This window comes from Hyperolius riggenbachi, chromosome 8 (genome assembly GCF_040937935.1).
Source record: "Hyperolius riggenbachi isolate aHypRig1 chromosome 8, aHypRig1.pri, whole genome shotgun sequence".
Classification (NCBI taxonomy): domain Eukaryota; kingdom Metazoa; phylum Chordata; class Amphibia; order Anura; family Hyperoliidae; genus Hyperolius; species Hyperolius riggenbachi.
In genome coordinates, this window is record NC_090653.1 from 99033314 (window position 1) to 99052635 (window position 19322).

The following is a 19322-nucleotide window of genomic DNA, read 5'->3' on the forward strand; positions in this document are numbered from 1 at the left end:
GTATTAGAGGCAGAGGATCAGCAGGGTTGCCAGGCAACCGGTATTGTTTAAAAGGAAATAAATATGGCAGCTTCATATCACTCTCAGTTCAGGTTCCCTTTAAGGATTACTCAAACTGTAATAGAAAGATGCAGTTATAAAGGTGCTCTAAAGCGGGATTGTCACCATAAAAATCACATTTCAACAGCAACTGGTCTAAGTGTATTAAGTGATAAAGATGCTAATCCTGCATTCAAAACTGTTTCTGCTGTTATGGTTTGGAGTTATCACATACCTTAGGAGCACTGGCCCTTTAATAGCCATTGCCATTCAGTTGCATGCTGGTGGTTCTTTTTATCTATACTATATTCCTCCTCCCTTTATTTCCATGCCTAGCTGCCTAGCTGAAACATGATATCTGCTCATTTTTGTTTACAAGCAAGGCTGAGGTGACTCAGCGATTGGAGGGGAAAAAGGGAAAAAAAAAAGTTGAGGGAAGAAGTGACATCAGTATTTAGCCTCAAACTGTGGGTAAAATGCATGGTTCCGACCAAGAACAGAATTCTCTTAATTTACTATATAAAATTCACTGAATGTACAATACACGTGTTATGTAAGCTGATCAAGTATTTATCTACTTATATATGTGTTTTTTCCCTGGCATAGTATGGCTAATCCTCCTGCTTTAAGTGACCTATTGTCCAAACCTGAAGTAAAGCAAACGAGTGATAACATTACAAGTTTCCACCCTATGAATGATCAGTGGCTGGCTTCAATGTAAGCTTTGTTTTGAGGTTGTTTTCTTCCTTTAGGTATATGGCGAGAGGTGGCGGCATACATTTGTAAATCGTTCCCACCCCTTCCTGCCTCGCTGAGCAGCTCCGATTGGCTAACAGTCACACGCTCTAGCCATATGACAGTGACAGGACACCAATACCTCTAACTGGAAACTTCATCACATGCACACTTTCTATTGCCCAGGATTGTGATAGGTTTGTATTCAATATGAAATATTCAGATATTCAGGGCTGTTACACACCAAAAGGTGATTTTGGAGCAATATTGTAGAGATTTTTAGTAAACAATTATCACAACGCTTTTGCTTTCCCATACTTTCTACAGAATGGCAATCGCTACAAAAATGCTTTAAGCAGCGCTTTCTAGATTTCTATAAAAACAAATCACTCCAACATGAAATGGCCCGTATGAGTACATTAAACAAGCGCTGTACAAAACGCTGGCGATTGGATATTGCAGAAAAGCGCTTTTGCTGTAAAACAACCCTTAAGGTAGCCATACACTGGTCGATTTGCCATTAGATCGACCAGCTGACAGATCCCTATCTGATCGAATCTGTTCAGAGAGGGATCGTATGGCTGCCTTTACTGCAAACAGATTGTGAATCGATTTCAGCCTGAAACCGATCACAATCTGTGGAGCCGCCGCTGCCGCCTCCCCCCCGCGCATACATTACCTGACGCTGGCTCCCGGGCATCTTCTCCGCATCTTTTCCACGCTGCACCCGCTCCATCCCGGCGCTTCCTGTGTCACTCCGTGACCAGGAAGTTCAAATAGAGCGCACTCTATTTGAACTTCCTGGTCACTGCAGTGACAGGAAGCGCCGCGATGGAGCGGGTGCAGCGCGGAGAAGATGCGGAGAAGACGCCCGGGAGCCAGCGTCAGGTAATGTATACCTGATTGGATCGGCCGCTGCTAGCGACGCGCTCCCTACCCGCGGGCGATCGAGGGTAATTTCCCGCACGGCGCGATCGACGGACCGATCCGATTTCGGGAGGAAATCGGATCGGCGGGTGCGTTTAGCGCGAACGATTGGCAGCAGATTCGATCCCAGGATCGAATCTGCTGTCGAAACGGCTGCGAATCGGGCCAGTGTATGGCCACCTTTACTGTTTCTTCGATAGGATTACCACACAGGTGATGAAAGAATCAACTACATTTCATTTATGTTACCTGTGCAACACCGGAAAACTATTTTGTAGCACTGTACTGAGTATATTGTCTTATCACTTAACTGTCCCTCAGAGGGGCTCACAATCTAACCCCAACCATAGTCATATGTCTTTGTTTGTGTCAATTAGTCTATGTAGCTAAAAGTGGCGACACACGATACAATGAAATGTTCCGATTATAAGCTATTTTTTCTTTTTTAATTCGAGCCAAAAAATCTGATCGGATTTCCAGTTTTTATTCAATAAAAGTTGATTGGGAATGGTGGATTTTTCTGATCAATTTTTACAAAAAATGTAATGGTGTGTGGAAGATTGACAGTTTTATTAATATATACCGTACATCCAAGCAATTTTCTCAGAGTTTCCAATCACTGAACTGGAGTGCCCAGGGGAAACCCACGCAGAGACGGGGAGAACATACAAACGCTGTGCAAATAGTGCCCTGGCTGGGATTTGAACCAGGGACCCAGTGCTGCAAGTTCTAACCACTATGCCACCGTGCTGCCCACCTGTTAAATGAATAATGGCAATGTTCTCGTTTTGTAAATATTACATAAAGTTAAGAGTTAAAACTATATACGGAGCAAAGAAAGAACCTCTGGTTAATGCAACATTCAGCACACCAGTAAGTCGAGGAGGAATAATAGTGTCGTGCCCTACGCACAAGTCACAGTCACTCCATCAATGCAAAAAGGTGCCTGTCCGGTCTCAAAGCTCATGCATTGCTGATCACACACATCGCATAGACCGTCAGGATTCATGCCACACAATTATCTCTCCTCCTTGTGATGTCTTGTTCACTAAAAGCCAGGCTAATAAAGTAAGACTTGGGAGAATCGTGTCTTGCTATACTCAATTCTCTTTACGAGTAAACGAAAAAGTTGAAGAAATGAAGAGTTTCACACTAATTCAACAAAAGAGAACAGTCATCTTGAAACAAAGTGTTTGCAAGGTTTCCCCCTTCACATTACATACAGACAGTGGTCCATTGCATATCACACATGTTATAATGTGTATGAAGTGCAATGGAGACTGGACATATACTTTATTACAAAGCCTGCATGCAGCGAGTTACAATAACGCCATCAGTTACAATGCAATGCTGTGAACAGGCCCATAAAACTGTATGGTCAGTGAGTTCATGTACAGAACTATTCTGCATTACAACTGAGCACTGTGAACTGGCCCTCATTGATCAGCCAAATCATTAACATCAACTAGTTACTACTGTTTAAAGGGGAACTTCAGCCTAAACAAACATACTGTCATTAAGTTACATTAGTTATGTTAATTAGAATAGATAGGTAATATAATCTCGTACCGACCCTGTTTTAAAAGAACAGGCAAATGTTTGTGATTCATGAGGGCTGCCATCTTTGTCATGGGGGCAGCCATCTTTTTGGTTGAAAGGAGGTGACAGGGAGCAGGAAACACAGTTCCAACTGTCCTGTGTCCTGATCACCCCTCCCAGCTGCATGTGCTAGGCTTCAAATGTCAAATTCAAAATGTAAAAAAAAAAAAATTTCACCAAAACAGCAGAACGAGAACAACAACATCAGAAATCCCATCATGCTTTGCACAGCATTAGGGGAAAAATGCCCGGGCAGTTTTTTTCTGTGCAGCTAAAAATGAGGCTTGTATAAGAGAAAAAAAGTTCTGATGCTGTGAAACTGTTAAAGAAACACCAAGCCTTTTCAGTGCTGCTGAGTCAATTTTTAGTCTGGTACACTTTAAAGGGAACCTGAACTGAGTAAAATTATTTAAAATAAACACATGATGTAGCTGCAAATGAATATTACATACTAACCTCGCCGTCAGTTCCTCTAAGAAGCTCACAATTTTCTTCTTACAGTGACCCCTTCCAGTTCTGACAATATTTTGTCAGAACTGAAATATACCAGTTGCTGTCAGTTACAACTGAATGTCCATGTTTTCCTATGGCTCAAGTGGGCGATAATACAGTTTAACACTATGCTGAACAGGAAGCTGCTATGGGGTAATGGCCATTTTCAAAATGGAGGACAGAGAATTCCCTTGATCACAGGAGACAAAAAGGATGCAAGAGAGGAGAAAGAGATTGAGGAGTAGACTACACAGGAGTAGGGATGGTCGGAATGCTAATTTCCGATTCCGCGGTAAATCCGCATTCCGTCATGTACAGATTACCGATTCCGCATACCGCTACCAATTTCCGCATTCCACGCGGAAATTCCGCCCGACTTTAACATCGATTTTCTCAAAAACTATAAGGTCTTTTTGAAAACTTTTTTTTGCATCTTGTTCAGAAGATTCGGTTTAATAAACCCTGAAAATTTGGTGTTTCTAGGACTTACTGGGGCTTTGCTATCAACTGCTAAAGTCGGCGGATTTTTACTGTAATGTAAAATGCAGAAAATAGGCAGATGCAGATTTTCTGCATTTTACATTACAGTAAAAATCTGCCGATTTTAGCAGTTAATAGCAAAGCCCCCTTATGTCCTAGAAACACCACATTTTCAGGGTTTATTAAACCGAATCTTGTGAACAAGATGCAAAAAAAAGTTTTCAAAAAGACCTTATAGTTTTTGAGAAAATCGATGTTAAAGTCGGGTAGAATTTCCGCGATTTCCGGCGGAAATTTCCGCGATTTCCGGCGGAAATCCGCCTACAGCACTTGCATTGCCGATTTCCGCATTCCGATGCGGAAATGCAATTTCCGATCGGAATTTCGGAATTTGCATTTCCGCGGAATCCGAATGAGCATCCCTACACAGGAGGCAAGTATGACCTGCGTATGTTTATTTTGACTTTTAAGTTTTCAGTTCAGGTTCTCTTTAAAGGGAACCGCAGTGTTCTCCCCAGGATCAAACAAGTGGGCGGGCCGCCCCGGTAAATTCAATTACAGCCCGGCTGGCTGCGTTCCAGTTGTCATCACCGGTGCCCGGCTATCGCGCTGGTCACTCTGGCAAAAAAAAAAAAAATAACAGAAAAAAAAAAGCAAGCAGCGCTGCTCCTGAAGCTACACAATTCCGTGCACGAGATCTCGTGCATTAATTGGCTGAGCAGTAGAGGCGGGACCAGCGCTAAAGCTGAAGACCGTCTCTTCAGAGACCTCCATGCAGAACAGTGGTAGGAGGCGGCGCACGAGCGAGGCAGCCGACACAGTTCAGAGGCGCGCATTGAGGCTGTCTGCGTGCACGGACACTGTTAAGCCTGTAAGTATGCGTATGTAACAGGCTGACAGGCCGTGCGATCTAAAGCCATATGAATGAAGTTGCGGGTGGGCGAGTTGTTGGGAGCTATCTATTGTAGGGAATGAAAAAAAAAAACAGACCGATCTAAAAAAAAAAAAAAAAAAAAAAAAAAACTCCTCAGTGTTCCCCCCAGGCTGCGAGCAGTGTGGAGTAGGGGAATGCCCACAAGTGCAGTAGCTGGGCCCGGCTCTATCCCCCCTCCCTCTCCCCCCGCTCAGCGTCACTGGCTCTCGGCTGTCTCAAACGCTAGAGCACAAGCCTGCCGCCTGATTCCCGTAGTCTCCTGTCCTCTCCCCGATGCTGCGCATACTTTTTAGTGTGCACATCATCGGAGAGAGGACATGAGACAATGTGGATCAGGCGGCAGGCTTGTGCTCTAGCGTTTGAGACAGCCGAAAGCCAGTGACGCTGAATTTGCCACCGCCTGAGTAGCTGGTTGAGTGGGGGAAGAGGGAGGGGGGATAGAGGTCAAACCCCAGCTACTGCACTTGTGGGCATTCCCCTACCTCACACTGCGCGCAAAGCATGCTGCCGCCCCCACTTAAGGTTTGCGAGAGCCCGGGGAGCCAACTGCATCTGCGGGGGGGGGGGCGAGGTGAGTTGCACACCCTCCCCACCAGCCTGACCACCTCCCCACTAGCACACCAGCCTAATCACTAGCCCACCAGCCTGACCACCTCCCCCTTTGGCCCACCAGCCTGACCACCTCCCCACTAGCCCACCAGCCTGACCACCTCCCCACTAGCCCACCAGCCTGACCACCTCCCCACTAGCCCACCAGCCTGACCACTAGCTCACCAGCCTGACCACCACCCCACTAGCCCACCAGCCTGACCACCACCCCACTAGCCCACCAGCCTGACCACCTCCCCACCAGCCTGACCACCACCCCACTAGCCCACCAGCCTGACCACCTCCCCACTAGCCCACCAGCCTGACCACCTCCCCACTAGCCCACCAGCCTGACCACCTCCCCACTAGCTCACCCGCCTGACCACTAGCTCACCAGCCTGACAACCCACCCCACTAGCCCACCAGCCTGACCACCTCCCCACTAGCCCACCAGGCTGACCACCTCCCCACTAGCCCACCAGGCTGACCACCACCCCACTAGCCCACCAGCCTGACCACCACCCCACTAGCCCACCAGCCTGACCACCTCCCCACTAGCCCACCAGCCTGACCACCACCCCACTAGCCCACCAGCCTGACCACCACCCCACTAGCCCACCAGCCTGACCACCACCCCACTAGCCCACCAGCCTGACCACCTCCCCACTAGCCCACCAGCCTGACCACCACCCCACTAGCCCACCAGCCTGAGCACCACCCAACTAGCCCACCAGCCTGACCACTAGCCCACCAGCCTAATCACCAACCCACTAGCTCACCAGCCTAATCACCACCCCACTAGCTAACCAGCCTGACCACTAGCTCACCAAGTCTGACCACCACTAGCCCACAAGCCTGACCACCTCATCAATAGCCCACCAGCCTGACCACCCACCCCACTAGCCCACCAGCCTGACCACAAGCCTACCCTAGACCTACCTACCCACTTACTCAACCCACCAGCCTGACTTACCCACCCACACCACTTCGGTGTTACCCTTCTTTTCCACCCAGCATGACCTTAGGGCCCTTTTCCACTAGCTGCGATCTGCTTCAGAAAGCTGATCGCAGCCGTTTTGATGAGCACTGTGATAACATGTTAATCGTGGTGCTAATTTCCCACTAGCATGCATCGTATTTTTCTGAATCACAATTGTCGGGTGATCGTGCTCCGTTCCCAACAGCTATATAAAGCAATCACTGGTAGTGTAAATTGTAGGTTGCGTGATCGCAGCGCATTTGCGATCGCACTACCTAGTGGAAAAGGGCCCTTACTTCCCCACCCGGCTACTTTTTCATGGCACCCGGCTGAAAAAAAAATTTCTGGGGAGAACCCTGGAACCTCAACTGTGGATAGGAAAAAAAGTTTCACTTACCTGGGGTTTTCCCAAGCCCCCTGCAGCTGTCCTGTGCCCTCGCAGCTCCTCAAGTGTCATCCGGTCCCCCGCTGCAACTTAGTTTTGTTTTCGGCGACTGCCAGTCGGCTCCCGGCAACGCGTCCTATTGTTCGCCTTCCACACTGTGAAGCGCGTCATGCAAGCATACTTCGCCTGCACATGTGGCGCTTCACAACTCATGGAGAAGCATGTGATCAGTTTGGTTAGGTGATCGATATGCAAGTTTCATTTGCTAGTCATGTGCTAAAGCTGGATGTGAGGACAGCAAGTCAGAGCTTTGCAAATCTATCACCTGACCAAACAAATCACATGTTTCTCTAAGAGATCTCTTCGACATGACCATCACTACTTATCAGTAGACAGTGGTCATTGTGGGCAGACTGACTGCCCTACAGCCTGGAATGCAGCATGCTGTGATACATGGTGTGCTTGGACACATTTCCTTCATGGAAAGAACAGATTTCCAGCAAGCTGGTCTACAGTAGCTCTATGGTGGAACTGGTATAGACAAACTAGCTTTCACTATCCACTTGCATCAATAAGCCTTGGGTAACCTTGCCTCAGTCACCGATTCACCAACTCTCCTTCCTTGAATTCCGTTGGGTGGTTACCAACTGCAAGTCCTCCTGTTTTGGAGAAACAGTAAGCCAGTCATCTAGCCTAGAACCTGGCCCCTACCAAAGTCACTCAGATCCTCACACTTGCCCATTTTTCCTGCTTCCACCAAATCCCCTTTAAAAAAGACTTTCCATATAATACGGGTATATAAAATCCCAACTCGTCTGGTATCCTTGTAACAAGATCAATATTTTTCCACTTCAGACCCTCAGTAGTATTAATGCTTTGCCTGATCTGTATATACTGTAGGAAAAAAAACTATCTGGTCTAGTTGTCATAGTTGCATAGTTATTTGGGTTGAAAAAAAGACATACGTCCATCGAGTTCAACCAGAGAACAAAGTACAACACCAGCCTGCTCCCTCCTATATCCCCTGTTGATCCAGAGGAAGGCAAAAAAACCTTACAAGGCATGGTCCAATTAGCCCCAAAAGGGAAAAAAAAATCCTTCCCAACTCCAGATGGCAATCAGATAAAATCCCTGGAACAACATCACTGGGCATTACCTACTAATTGTAGCCATGGATGTCTTTCAACGCAAGGAAAGCATCTAAGCCACCTTTAAATGCAGGTATAGAATTTGCCATAACTACTTCCTGTGACAATGCATCCCACATCTTAATCACTCTTACTGTAAAGAACCCTTTCCTAAATAAATGTCAAACATTTTTCCTCCATGCGCAGATCATGTCCTCTAGTCATTTGAGAAGGTCTAGGGACAAAAAGCTCATTCGCCAAGCTTTTATATTGCCCTCTGATGTATTTATACACCTTAATTAGATCTCTCTAATGTGTCTTTTCTCTAGACTAAATAAACCCAGATTATCTAACCTTTCTTGTTAAGTGAGACCCTCCATCCCACGTATCAATTTTGTTGCTCGTCTCTGCACCTGCTCTAAAACAGCAATATCTTTCCTGTAATGTGGTGCCCAGAACTGAATTCCATATTCCAGATGTTGCCTTACTAGAGAGTTAAACAGGGGCAATATTATGCTAGCATCTCGAGATTTTATTTCCCTTTTAAAGCATCCCAAAATTTTATTAGCTTTAGCTGCAGCGGCTTGGCATTGAATACGATAATTTAACTTGTTGTCGGTGAGTACTCCCAAGTCCTTATCCTATTTTGATGTCCCCAACTGTATCCCATTTATTTTGTATGCTGCTTGACTATTGGTACGAACAAAATGCATGACTTTACATTTTTCAACATTGAATTTCATCTGCCATTTATGTGCCCATATAGCCATCCTATCCAGATCCTGTTGCAATATGTCCCCATCTTCCCGAGAGTTGATGATTTTGCACAATTTTGTATCATCTGCAAAAATTGCAACATTGCTCACTACTGCATCTACTAGGTCATTAATAAATACATTGAAGAGCACTGGACCCAGTACAGACCCCTGTGGGACCCCACTGCTAACAGTCTCCCATTTTGAGTATGATCCACTGACCACAACTCTTTGTTTTCTGTCCATTAGCCAGTTCCCTATCCATGCACACAGACTCTTCCCCAGTCCTTGCATTCCCAACTTTTACACCAGACTTTTGTGGGGAACCGTGTCGAAGGCCTTTGCAAAGTCCAAGTATATCACATCTACAGCATTCCCAATATCCACAATAGCGTTCACTACCTCATAAAAGCTGAGCATGTTAGTCAAACAGGACCTGTCTTTAGTAAACCCATGCTGATGCTGAGAAATAAGAATATGTTCTACTATGAAGTCATGTATAGTGTACACTGGATAGTGTAATGGTTAAGGGCTCTGCCTCTGACACGGGAGACCAGGGTTCAAATCTCGGCTCTGCCTGTTCAGTAAGCCAGCACCTATTCAGCAGGAGATCTTAGGCAAGTCTCCCTAACACTGCTACTGCCTATAGAGCGCGTCCTAGTGGCTGCAGCTCTGGCGCTTTGAGTCCGCCAGGAGAAAAGTGCTATATAAGTGTTTGTCTTTGTCTTTATAGCATCTCTTAGTAACCCCTCAAATAATTTGCATACAACTGATGTTAAGCTGTCGTATCCTCCTCAACTTTAGAGTTGTCTGAACATCCTCCTTCACTAAAGGGTACCTAAAGTCACATGGTAAGAAATGTGTACATACTCAATTCTACTTCGAAATAAGCAGTTTCCCCCTTTTTTTGGCACTGTAAGAATTTGGAATCCCGGGCCCTAAACACTTTCTCTGTAGTCGAACTTAAAAATTGTATGTGGCAGAATAACATGAAATATCTACCCATGTCCTTGAAACTGTCAAAAGCTAAAAGTAGGTTTTAACTCCAAAATACAAAATAAGATTATAGGACTCTAATAAAGTTTTATTTAAAGAGAACCCGAAGTGGGGTTCTGACAATGCTATCCACATACAGAGGCTGGGTCTGCTTATATTGCTCAGCCTCTGTTGCTATCCAGATCCCCCCCAAGTTCCCCCTGCGCTCTGCTATCCCCCATAAATCACAGCCGCGGGGAGGGAAGGGACGCAGGCAGGGACCGGAGCGATGCAGGAGGCGGGGGGAGCGCCGAGACTGACAGTACAGAGGTAAACACAGCCCGCTGTGACACACTGCATGTCGGCAGCGCGGCTGTGATTTATGGGGGATAGCAGAGCGCAGGGGGATCTGGATAGCAACAGAGACTGGGCAATATAAGCAGACCTAGCCTCTGTATGTGGATAGCATTGTCAGAACCCCACCTCGGGTTCTCTTTAAATGTAGGAATATAGATTCATGTGTTTATCTCACCAGTTTTATTTTCACTTCAGGTTTCCTTTAAGCAATTAATAAGGACCATTGAAGGCAAGTGAAAAGTCCATATTATCTGACGAACGTGGCTCTTTTATAAAAAGAGAAGCAAAGTATACATTTAAAAGGAATCAGAGGTGAGACACACATGGAGGCTGACATATTTCCTTTAAAACAATACACACTGCCTGGCTGTCCTGCTGATTCACTGAATCTTTTAGCCATAAACCCTGAACTAGCATGCAGATCATATGTTTGACAAAAATCTGACAAGATTAGTTGCATACTTGACTCAACAGTGTGATTCAGACACCACTGACAGAAAGATGAGCAGGACTGCCAACCAGCCTCCATATCTCTCTCACCTCGGGTTCATTTTAGTTGGTCAGCCTTCTACAAATAAACAAGAACACACACCCATAAGGGTCAATTCATAAAAGGCTGTGTGGTAAAAAAATCAGGTCACCTTGACCTGACGGCGACAGGAACGGTTTCTATTGGCTCTGCACCTGTCAGTCATAGCTTATCCTACTCAGTTAACGCTCTCATTTCGCCAGCCCAGAGGAGCCAGTAATTTTTTGGGTTGTTACCGTATGATCTAGTCTTTATGAATTGACATTTGTTGAGGTATTTACCGCACAAGTCAGTAATTTACCTCACTGCTGGGATAACTTCAGTTTTTCATGCGTTAAGAGCCTTTATGAATTGACTATTTCCGAAGTGATCAGTAAAGTCAGCCGTTTTCTGCATTACCGCATGCGGTAATGCTTTATGAATCGAGGCCAATTATTTTTTGGATTATTTCTGGACAGTGAGTATTTTAAAATCAGTATAGATGCCATATATCAAGTACTTAGCAAGGTCACCTACCTGTAACACCACTGAACTATGAGTATTGCTGGTGAAGAAGCGAGTGGTGCCCGTCTTTGAAGACTGTAGGTGAGCAGACACACCCATATCGGTGCTCCCCAGAGAGACTTTCAGGTGAGGATCCTCCTCTTCCACCAAAGATCTAAAAGAAAAATGACAACATAACTCAGCCTTGTACACATTTGCCTATCAATGATAAAGAAGTGTTATCTACATGCAATTTAAATCTACAAGTGTGTAAAGCATCACTTGTTGCTTAGAGGACTCCGGGTGGGGATGCAAGGGAGAAAACTGTGACTAAGTATTCTAGACACAATATACCAAACAAATCGGGAAAACCAAAGACTGCAAGTATCGAGAAATGGTTGGATATCTCTAAAAAAAACAGGCACTATTGGATCTGATGCTTGCAATTTTGGCAGGTTCAGACAATTGGGAATGTATGAACAGCTGGCAGAAGACCACGACTACGGACGTTCTCATGCCGGAAAGAATCAGTAAGACAAGTTGGATATTTCAGTGGTGACAGTTTATTATCCTACCTGGTGGGGCAAGTATAAAACAAAACAAAAAATGTAAAAGCGTTTTGTGAGGACATTTGTTATTATTTAAAGGACCACGATCGCAAAAAATAGTAACATTTTAAATACACTTTTATAGAACGTGCATTTGCCCCAGAGTAAGGTGCACTATAAATGACCTCTCTCTTAGGTTGCCATCACTTAAAGTAAGCAGTACTCATGCGGGATTCTAGATTTTTTTTTTTCAAAAGCGTTTGCTGGAAAGGATCTATACAAAGATACAAGCCGGACTCCTTACTCGCTTGCACGCTACTTTGGTGCACCCTTTTTTGGCTTGAAAACAGACCTTTAATTTTCCATGTTACAACTAGAACATGGATTTTAAAACTACCGTGTATCCCGACGTATAAGACGACTCCCCCCAACTTTTCCAGTTAAAATATAAAGTTTGGGATATACTCGCCATATAAGACTACCCCTTTTCCAACCCACACCAAATAAAAAGAAAAATCATCATATACTGGTCCTATGTATGAACAGATACTGGTGCTGTACTGTATGTGGTACCCAGTATATAACAGCATATAGGAGATTGACTGTTTGGATTGGTCAACTCTCCCTAAGTGGACTGGTCAGCTCTCAGTCTCCACATTTATCAGAGCGGTATGGAAGAATAGAGCGCGCTCTGCCCATAAAACACGCCTCTTTCACCCTTCTGGCCCACCCCTGTATCCTATTTACCTACTTCTCTGACTCTCAGATCTGAAAGGCAGTAACAGGATAAGACGCATCACCCGGCATCACTGACATCTGGCATATAAGACGACCCCTGACTTTTCAGAAGATTTTCAAGAGTTAAAAGTACTTATACGCCAGAATATACTGTATTAGTACTGAGAAGTAGGAAAATGCACTCACAACCAGCAGTAATAGCAAAGGTGGCGATGTGTCAGGCTATACCCGCACAGCACCCTGGAGGAGGAGACGAAGCCGGCACCATCAAATAGTATTTATGGCTGTTTTTATTAAAGGCGTATGTATTATCGGCAATGTTTTGGACACAATGTAGTCCTTTCTCAAGCTGAACCAATCTGCCTAATGAGGAGAAAGGACACCGCTACATCTTGTCCGAAACATCGCTGCTAATATATCACAATCTGCCTTTAATAAAAGCCATAAATATCATTTGAAGGTGCTGGCTCCCTCTTTTCTAAAAGCTAATCTTTAGGAATTAAGAAAGCCTGCCAAAAAAAACCCCAAAAAAACTATATTAAAGAATAGTTTGTGCCCTACAGGTATAATCAATAACTTCAAATTCAACAACCCAAAGCGACCCATCAAGAATCTTTACCAGACCCTGACTGTGGCTCAAATAAAGCAAAAGACGCATAAAGCAGTGGGACATGGAAGCATTATCTGCCTGCCAAAACACATGCTTAGCACATTCATTTGTATGAAAGGAGGAAAAGATGTTCCCCACTCTGGCTCGCCTTGTTGGAAAACCTCTGGAGAATCCATCCCAGCGGATTGCTCTTCCCTGTCTGCAGAGTCAGCCAAAGGACGTCAGGTGAAACGTGCAGACATCCATTCATGCTTGACTAAGTTCCCTGGGTGACTGTACTCTGTATCTGGAAACACGGGACCTTTCTATTCCATAGTTCACAATCTGACAGGGAGGAAAACTGAACTGGACATTGAAGTCAATGGCCCCACTCGGGAAAGTTTGCGTTTTCTGCACATTTTAAACCACACAGCTTTCTGCTTTTTTCCGCACAACGCATGTGTTCACAATTACACTGTATTCCACCACGCCCAAAAGACACGCAAACGGGAGCGTACCAAGACAGAGGCACGGGAATCGAGTGGAAAAACACTCGATTCCAAGTGTGTTCTCTGCCTCATACAAACTAGCATTACTTGCATTACCAATTTTACCCTATTTTATACAATTCCGTCATGTCACCTCCAGTACGCACAGTACAAGTGGTTACTCTGTTCCTATAGAAATTGTTAACTAGCTCTAGTCTATGCGGACGGTAGAAATACATCATCTCCACTGCTTTCCATCTCCCCTGCTGTTTTTGTCTTTGTACAAAAACGTAAAAGGTGTGTAAAACACATAAAGGACAACTGAAGTGTGAAGGATATGGAGGCTGCCATATGCATTTCCTTTTAAACAATACCAGTTTCCTGGCTGTCCTGCTGATCTATTTGGCTGCAGTACTGTCTGAATCACACCAAAAACAAGCATGCACCTAATCTTGTCAGATCTTGCAATAATGTCAGAAACACCTGATCTGCTGCATGCTTGTTCGGGGTCTATGACTAAATGTATTAGAGGCAGACGATCAGCAGGATATTCAGGCAACTTGTACTGCTTAAAAGGAAATAAATATGGCAGCCTCCACATCACGCTCGCTTCAGTGGCCTTTAAGCAATTCAGCACACACTGCCTACAGGGGAATAAACTTTACCAGCATTTAAAAACAAGTGCAAAAATAAGTAATGCAAATACAGTATATTAAACTATGGACCCGAATTTTATTTTAAAAGTTCTCCCACACTCTCTTTACTAACTTTTTTTTTTTTTTTTTAATGAAAATCCTACTTTGCCCAAACTAACGTATTTTTCGGGATATAAGACGTTCCTGACCATAAGACACACCTAGGTTTAGAGGACAAAAACCGGGGGCCTACCCTTAAAATAAGCCCTAGTGGCCGAGGAGGTCCCATCCGTCTGCACCCCCGCCCCCCCTTACCCGCTCCCACTGTACCTCATGCCGACCCCACCAGAAAGTCACACTGCCCGCCGCCATACCGCTATCTCTACTGCAGATCAGTGTGGGTAAACGGCTGATTCCCGCACCGCCGCTTGTGGCCCCGTTCTGCCCTTTCTGCCGGCATAACGTTCAAACCCCAGATCAGCAGTAAAATGTGGTGACGAAAGCTAGTTACACTGTAACAGCGCTTCCGTGTACAGGAAGTGACATCTGTTTACTTCCTGTACACGGAAGTGCCTGTTACAGTGTAACTAGCTTTCTTCACCACACTTTACTGCTGATCTGGGGTTTGAACGTTATGCCGGCAGAAAGGGCAGAACGTGGCCACGAGCGGCAGTGCGGGAATCAGCCATTTACCTACGCTGATCTGCAGTCGAGGCATGTCGGTGGGCAATGCGACTTTGTGGAGGAGGGGGTCGGCAGAAGGTAAAGTGGAGGTGGGGGAATCAGGAATCACAAGAGGGAAATATATTTAAGACCTCCCCGAGAATAAGACCTAGAACAAATATTGAAGAAAAAAAGAATATAAGACAGTGTCTTATTTTCGGGGAAAGACGGTATGTCGCTTTGTGTTACCCTGTGTCCTTTGTTTATCCTTGTGTCGTCCTCTGCATGGGCCCAGTATGGGGAGTCCCAGACATTGCAGTGGATTGGAGCTTCGTATTGGCAGGTGTTCACAAGTCAGGAACTCCCTGCATTTGGGCTATAAGACGCAGTGACTTTTTCCCCACTTTTTAGGGGGGAAAAGTGAGTCTTAGTCAAAAAATACAGTATAAAAGCAGACTAAAAAAAAAAAAAAAAAAAAAAGACAACAAGCTTGAGTGTTTATTTTGTGTTTGTAACCCAGCTGTGTATGAACACTTTTACATGGCACACACCATACGGAACCTTGTCTGCGTGTAATACTGAGTAGCCAGCAGCCTTTCCATTCCTGCAGTCAATTTCAAAATAATCTCAAGTACCCACATCAGACATCAGGGGATAGATAGATATCAAGGCACAATTCCACCACCCTTAAAATCTATTTGCCAAGGACAATAAGTGATCAATAAAAAAAACCAATATCTGTAACAGCAGTTAACTGCTGCATCCATTATCTATGAAGCACAAAATAATCACCTTAAGGGCCGGTTCACACTGGGCACTTTCAGGGCTTTGCGGATTTCTGGTGATCAGCAAAGCGCTGCTGCTAATGTACACTGCATACAGTGCTTTGGGGGCGATTACGAGGTGTTTTTTCTTGTTCTCTTGAATGGGAAGCACAATTCTAAATCCCAATTGTGATTTACGTTTTGAGTTCGTAGGGTGAGCTAGCCCATACAGTACACACACATACTCATCAGTGTGCAGCATGGCAGTGTAGTGAAATGCATTGCAGCAGACTGAATTTAAAAGAACTTATTAAAAAAAAAAGTTAATAAGGTACATAAACACATTCAATCCATTCAGCACTGAGTTTGTATCTTTCAGTGTCTGTGTGGGTTTCCTTCAGGCACTCCAGTTTCCTCCCACACCCTAAAACATACAGGCAAGTTAATTGGCTTCTCCATATAATTGGCTGCAGACTACAAAGGACTATAGTATGGATGTGATTGTGATCCCCTTTGAGGGACAGTTAGTAACAGAGTAAAGCACAACGGAAGAAGTCAGCACTATATAAATACATAATAAACTAATGTACATATTTGCATGTGCATAAACACACTAATTTTGAATAGGTTGAAGTTGAAGCTTTCATAAACTGAGGAGTCGGAAGATTTTTGTACCAACTCTACAGGCCTGGTAATCTATAGACTAAGCAGTTGGGAGTCAGAGTAATTTTGGGTACCCGGAGTCAGAGTCGATGGTTTTATAAACTTAGTAGTCAGATGATTTTTGTACTGCCTCCATTGCCCTGAAGTTAAATGTGTGCAAAGCTTTTAAGTTAGTGTAGTTATCTGCATGATTAAAATTGGGTCTTGATCAAATCACACAATTAAATGTCACAACAGATTTTACCTGTATTTTAAAACTGTGATATAAATTACTATCTGTACATAAAAAAAGAATAATAGCAACTGCTGATACCACACACTAGCTGGAGGGTGTGCCGATGCATACAATTGAAATCGGCGTCGGGAGACTTGGGGGCGCAGGATACAGCTGGTATGGCTTATCCTGCTTCTGCACAAGTTCCCAGCAATGTTAATTACTATCCCCCCTTTAGGTCCTTGTGGATAGTAGGGAATGATATAATTCGGTTTCCAGCGATTGCTGGTGGCCCAATTATAGTGTTTTAAAAGTAACTTCAGCTCCGTCTGACGGCGCCGAAGTTACTCATTGAGCGCCAGAGCCGTAATTCCCATTACAGTCTATGGTGGTGCCAGATGCGTCCAAATCTTCCTGCGCTGAAAAGCACTGCTCCGGTGCCGATTCCTGCATGAAAAGTGTGCTAATGCTTCAAAATTCTTTCCTTTTTCCCCATGCTTATTGTAAACTTTATATAGGCACTCATTAGGTCTCTGCATTGAATACATTGTACATACCCATATTTTAAAATGAGGTTAAAAACCATTAACAATTACAGTATATCCCATTATTGATCAAAGCCTCATTTTAAAACATTTGGGGGGGGGGGGGGGAGGGTTGGGCAGTGGTGTACTTAACCTCCTCCAAGCAGACACACAATCACTGTGCAAGTTCAGTGTCGTAGAAAATGTATTGATTTACTGGAGTGGAAAAATAAATGTTCTATGACCTTGAACTTGCACAGTGATTGTGTGTCTACTTAAAGGAGGTAAGTCCACCACTGCCTCCCCAGCAATTTTTTAACTATTTTAGTGAATTTTATTCTTTTGGTACCTCTGTTTTTTCCTTGGTGGAGGGGTGTTACCCCCTTTTTCTTCACCTCTACAGAGAGCGATTTCTTAATCCTGAGTGGGGACAGGTCTAATCTCCCCACCTGTATCTACAGTAGTTGCCTATTGGTAACCCTGGTTTGTGAGTATAAATTTACTTACCTACACCATCCATCGCTCCATTCACCAGTACATACTACACTATAATGGGCTCTCGGTGTCCCTCTCTTTGTTTACTGCAGAAAATGTGTATGCAATATACAGTAAAAACACGTCCTAAAAACGGCTTGATCAAACTTTCAAATGACTGAGCAAATTTCAGCAACATGTTAGTAAACCATGCGCAAAACATCAGACAGTGCATAAATTGCACCGTCTGATGAGCACACATATATGGTGCCAACAATGCACTGCCACATATATGCGGTATGCAAACATTGCTCTAATCAGTCTCGTTTAGCGGTATCAGCGCTGTGACAGACAGCAGCGTACATGCAGATGTGTGCTCAGGCCCTTGCACAGTTTCCACTGAGTGCTGGCATCCTTCTCAGAGAAACATGTAGCCCTTGTGCTAATGTGAATCTGTATATGTATCTCCCCGGTACTCCAATGACTTGGATGTGACGTGGCACCAAATGCAGCAGGTTGCATTTTATTTTGGTAGCAGTCTATTGCTTTTAATAGGCTGCAATTCTGCTTTGAATTTGTGGAGCAGATTCCGACACGTGGAACGGGCCTTATGGTCCATTACAATTAAATGTTTTGGAATAGCTTTTTAGGCTGCCTTCATAGAAAAAAAAGCCATTTAAACAATTGCTGCTTTCAAAATGACTTACTCCACAAGAACAAATGCTTGGGTGGCAAAGGCGTGTGATGGTATAGTGGACAGCATTTTTACCTAGCTAGAGTCCTAAGTCCAAATCTTGCCCAGGACACTATGCATTTAGTTTGAGCATTTCTCATGTTTGCATAGGATTTCCACAACCCAAAACTTAAGGATAAATGGAATGGCTTCCCACCCCCTAAAATAACCTTAAACTGGCAGGGACATTAGATTGAGCACAACAGAGGTTATAAGCCGCATCTACACGAGTAGATGCGGCCGCGATGCTCCTTATCAATGCTGATGCGGCTCGATTGATAAGATCCGACAGGACGGATCTCCGCACCGCCGATTCCCTGCTCGATCCCCGCGAGGGGACAATGGCAGGGAATCGTGCGGGAGATAAGCGGCGCCGGCGGGGACGAGCGGGCAATCGAATGCGGCGGGGACGCGGCGGGCACGCGGAAGAGGCGATCCGGCGGCTAATAGAGCCGCCGGATCGCTACAATGTCCCATGGTGTAGATGGGGCTATAGACGCCTAGCATAGATAAAACAGAATTAGAAACCGTCAAATATAGAAATAACGAGGTGGCTTACCTCAACAACAAATTCATATGAAAATAAATTTTAATATGCTGTGGCCAGTGCATATAAAAATAATTTTCATATGAATTTGTCATTCCTGAGATAAGTCACCTTGTTATTTCTATATTTCACGGTTTTTAACTCCGTTATATCTATTCCTGGGCGCCTCTTACCCACTCTGCGCTTCTCACCCTCCTTTGGAGTGGTGTACTTATGGAACTGAACTAAGTGGCTTTGCCACTGTTAGGACCATTTGTTTTCTAAGAGCGCGACCATATCAAGCTTTCCCTGGGTACCCGAGTGGAGTCGGATTTATGCATCTCTACAGGCTTCTAGTGGCTGGTTGCCCCTCATGCAA

The 19322-nt window shown here is 44.6% G+C and overlaps 1 protein-coding gene across 6 annotated transcripts in view; it reads right to left on the reverse strand.

Annotated features, from left to right (window-relative positions):
• Positions 1–19322, reverse strand: part of LOC137529038 (kelch-like protein 13) — a 192014-nt gene that overhangs the window by 67392 nt on the left and 105300 nt on the right. For all 6 annotated transcript variants that reach the window (XM_068250925.1, XM_068250924.1, XM_068250923.1 and 3 more), the window contains one exon: positions 11418–11559. In XM_068250925.1, the coding sequence (XP_068107026.1) occupies positions 11418–11559 (142 nt within the window). The remainder of the gene's footprint in view (positions 1–11417; positions 11560–19322) is intronic.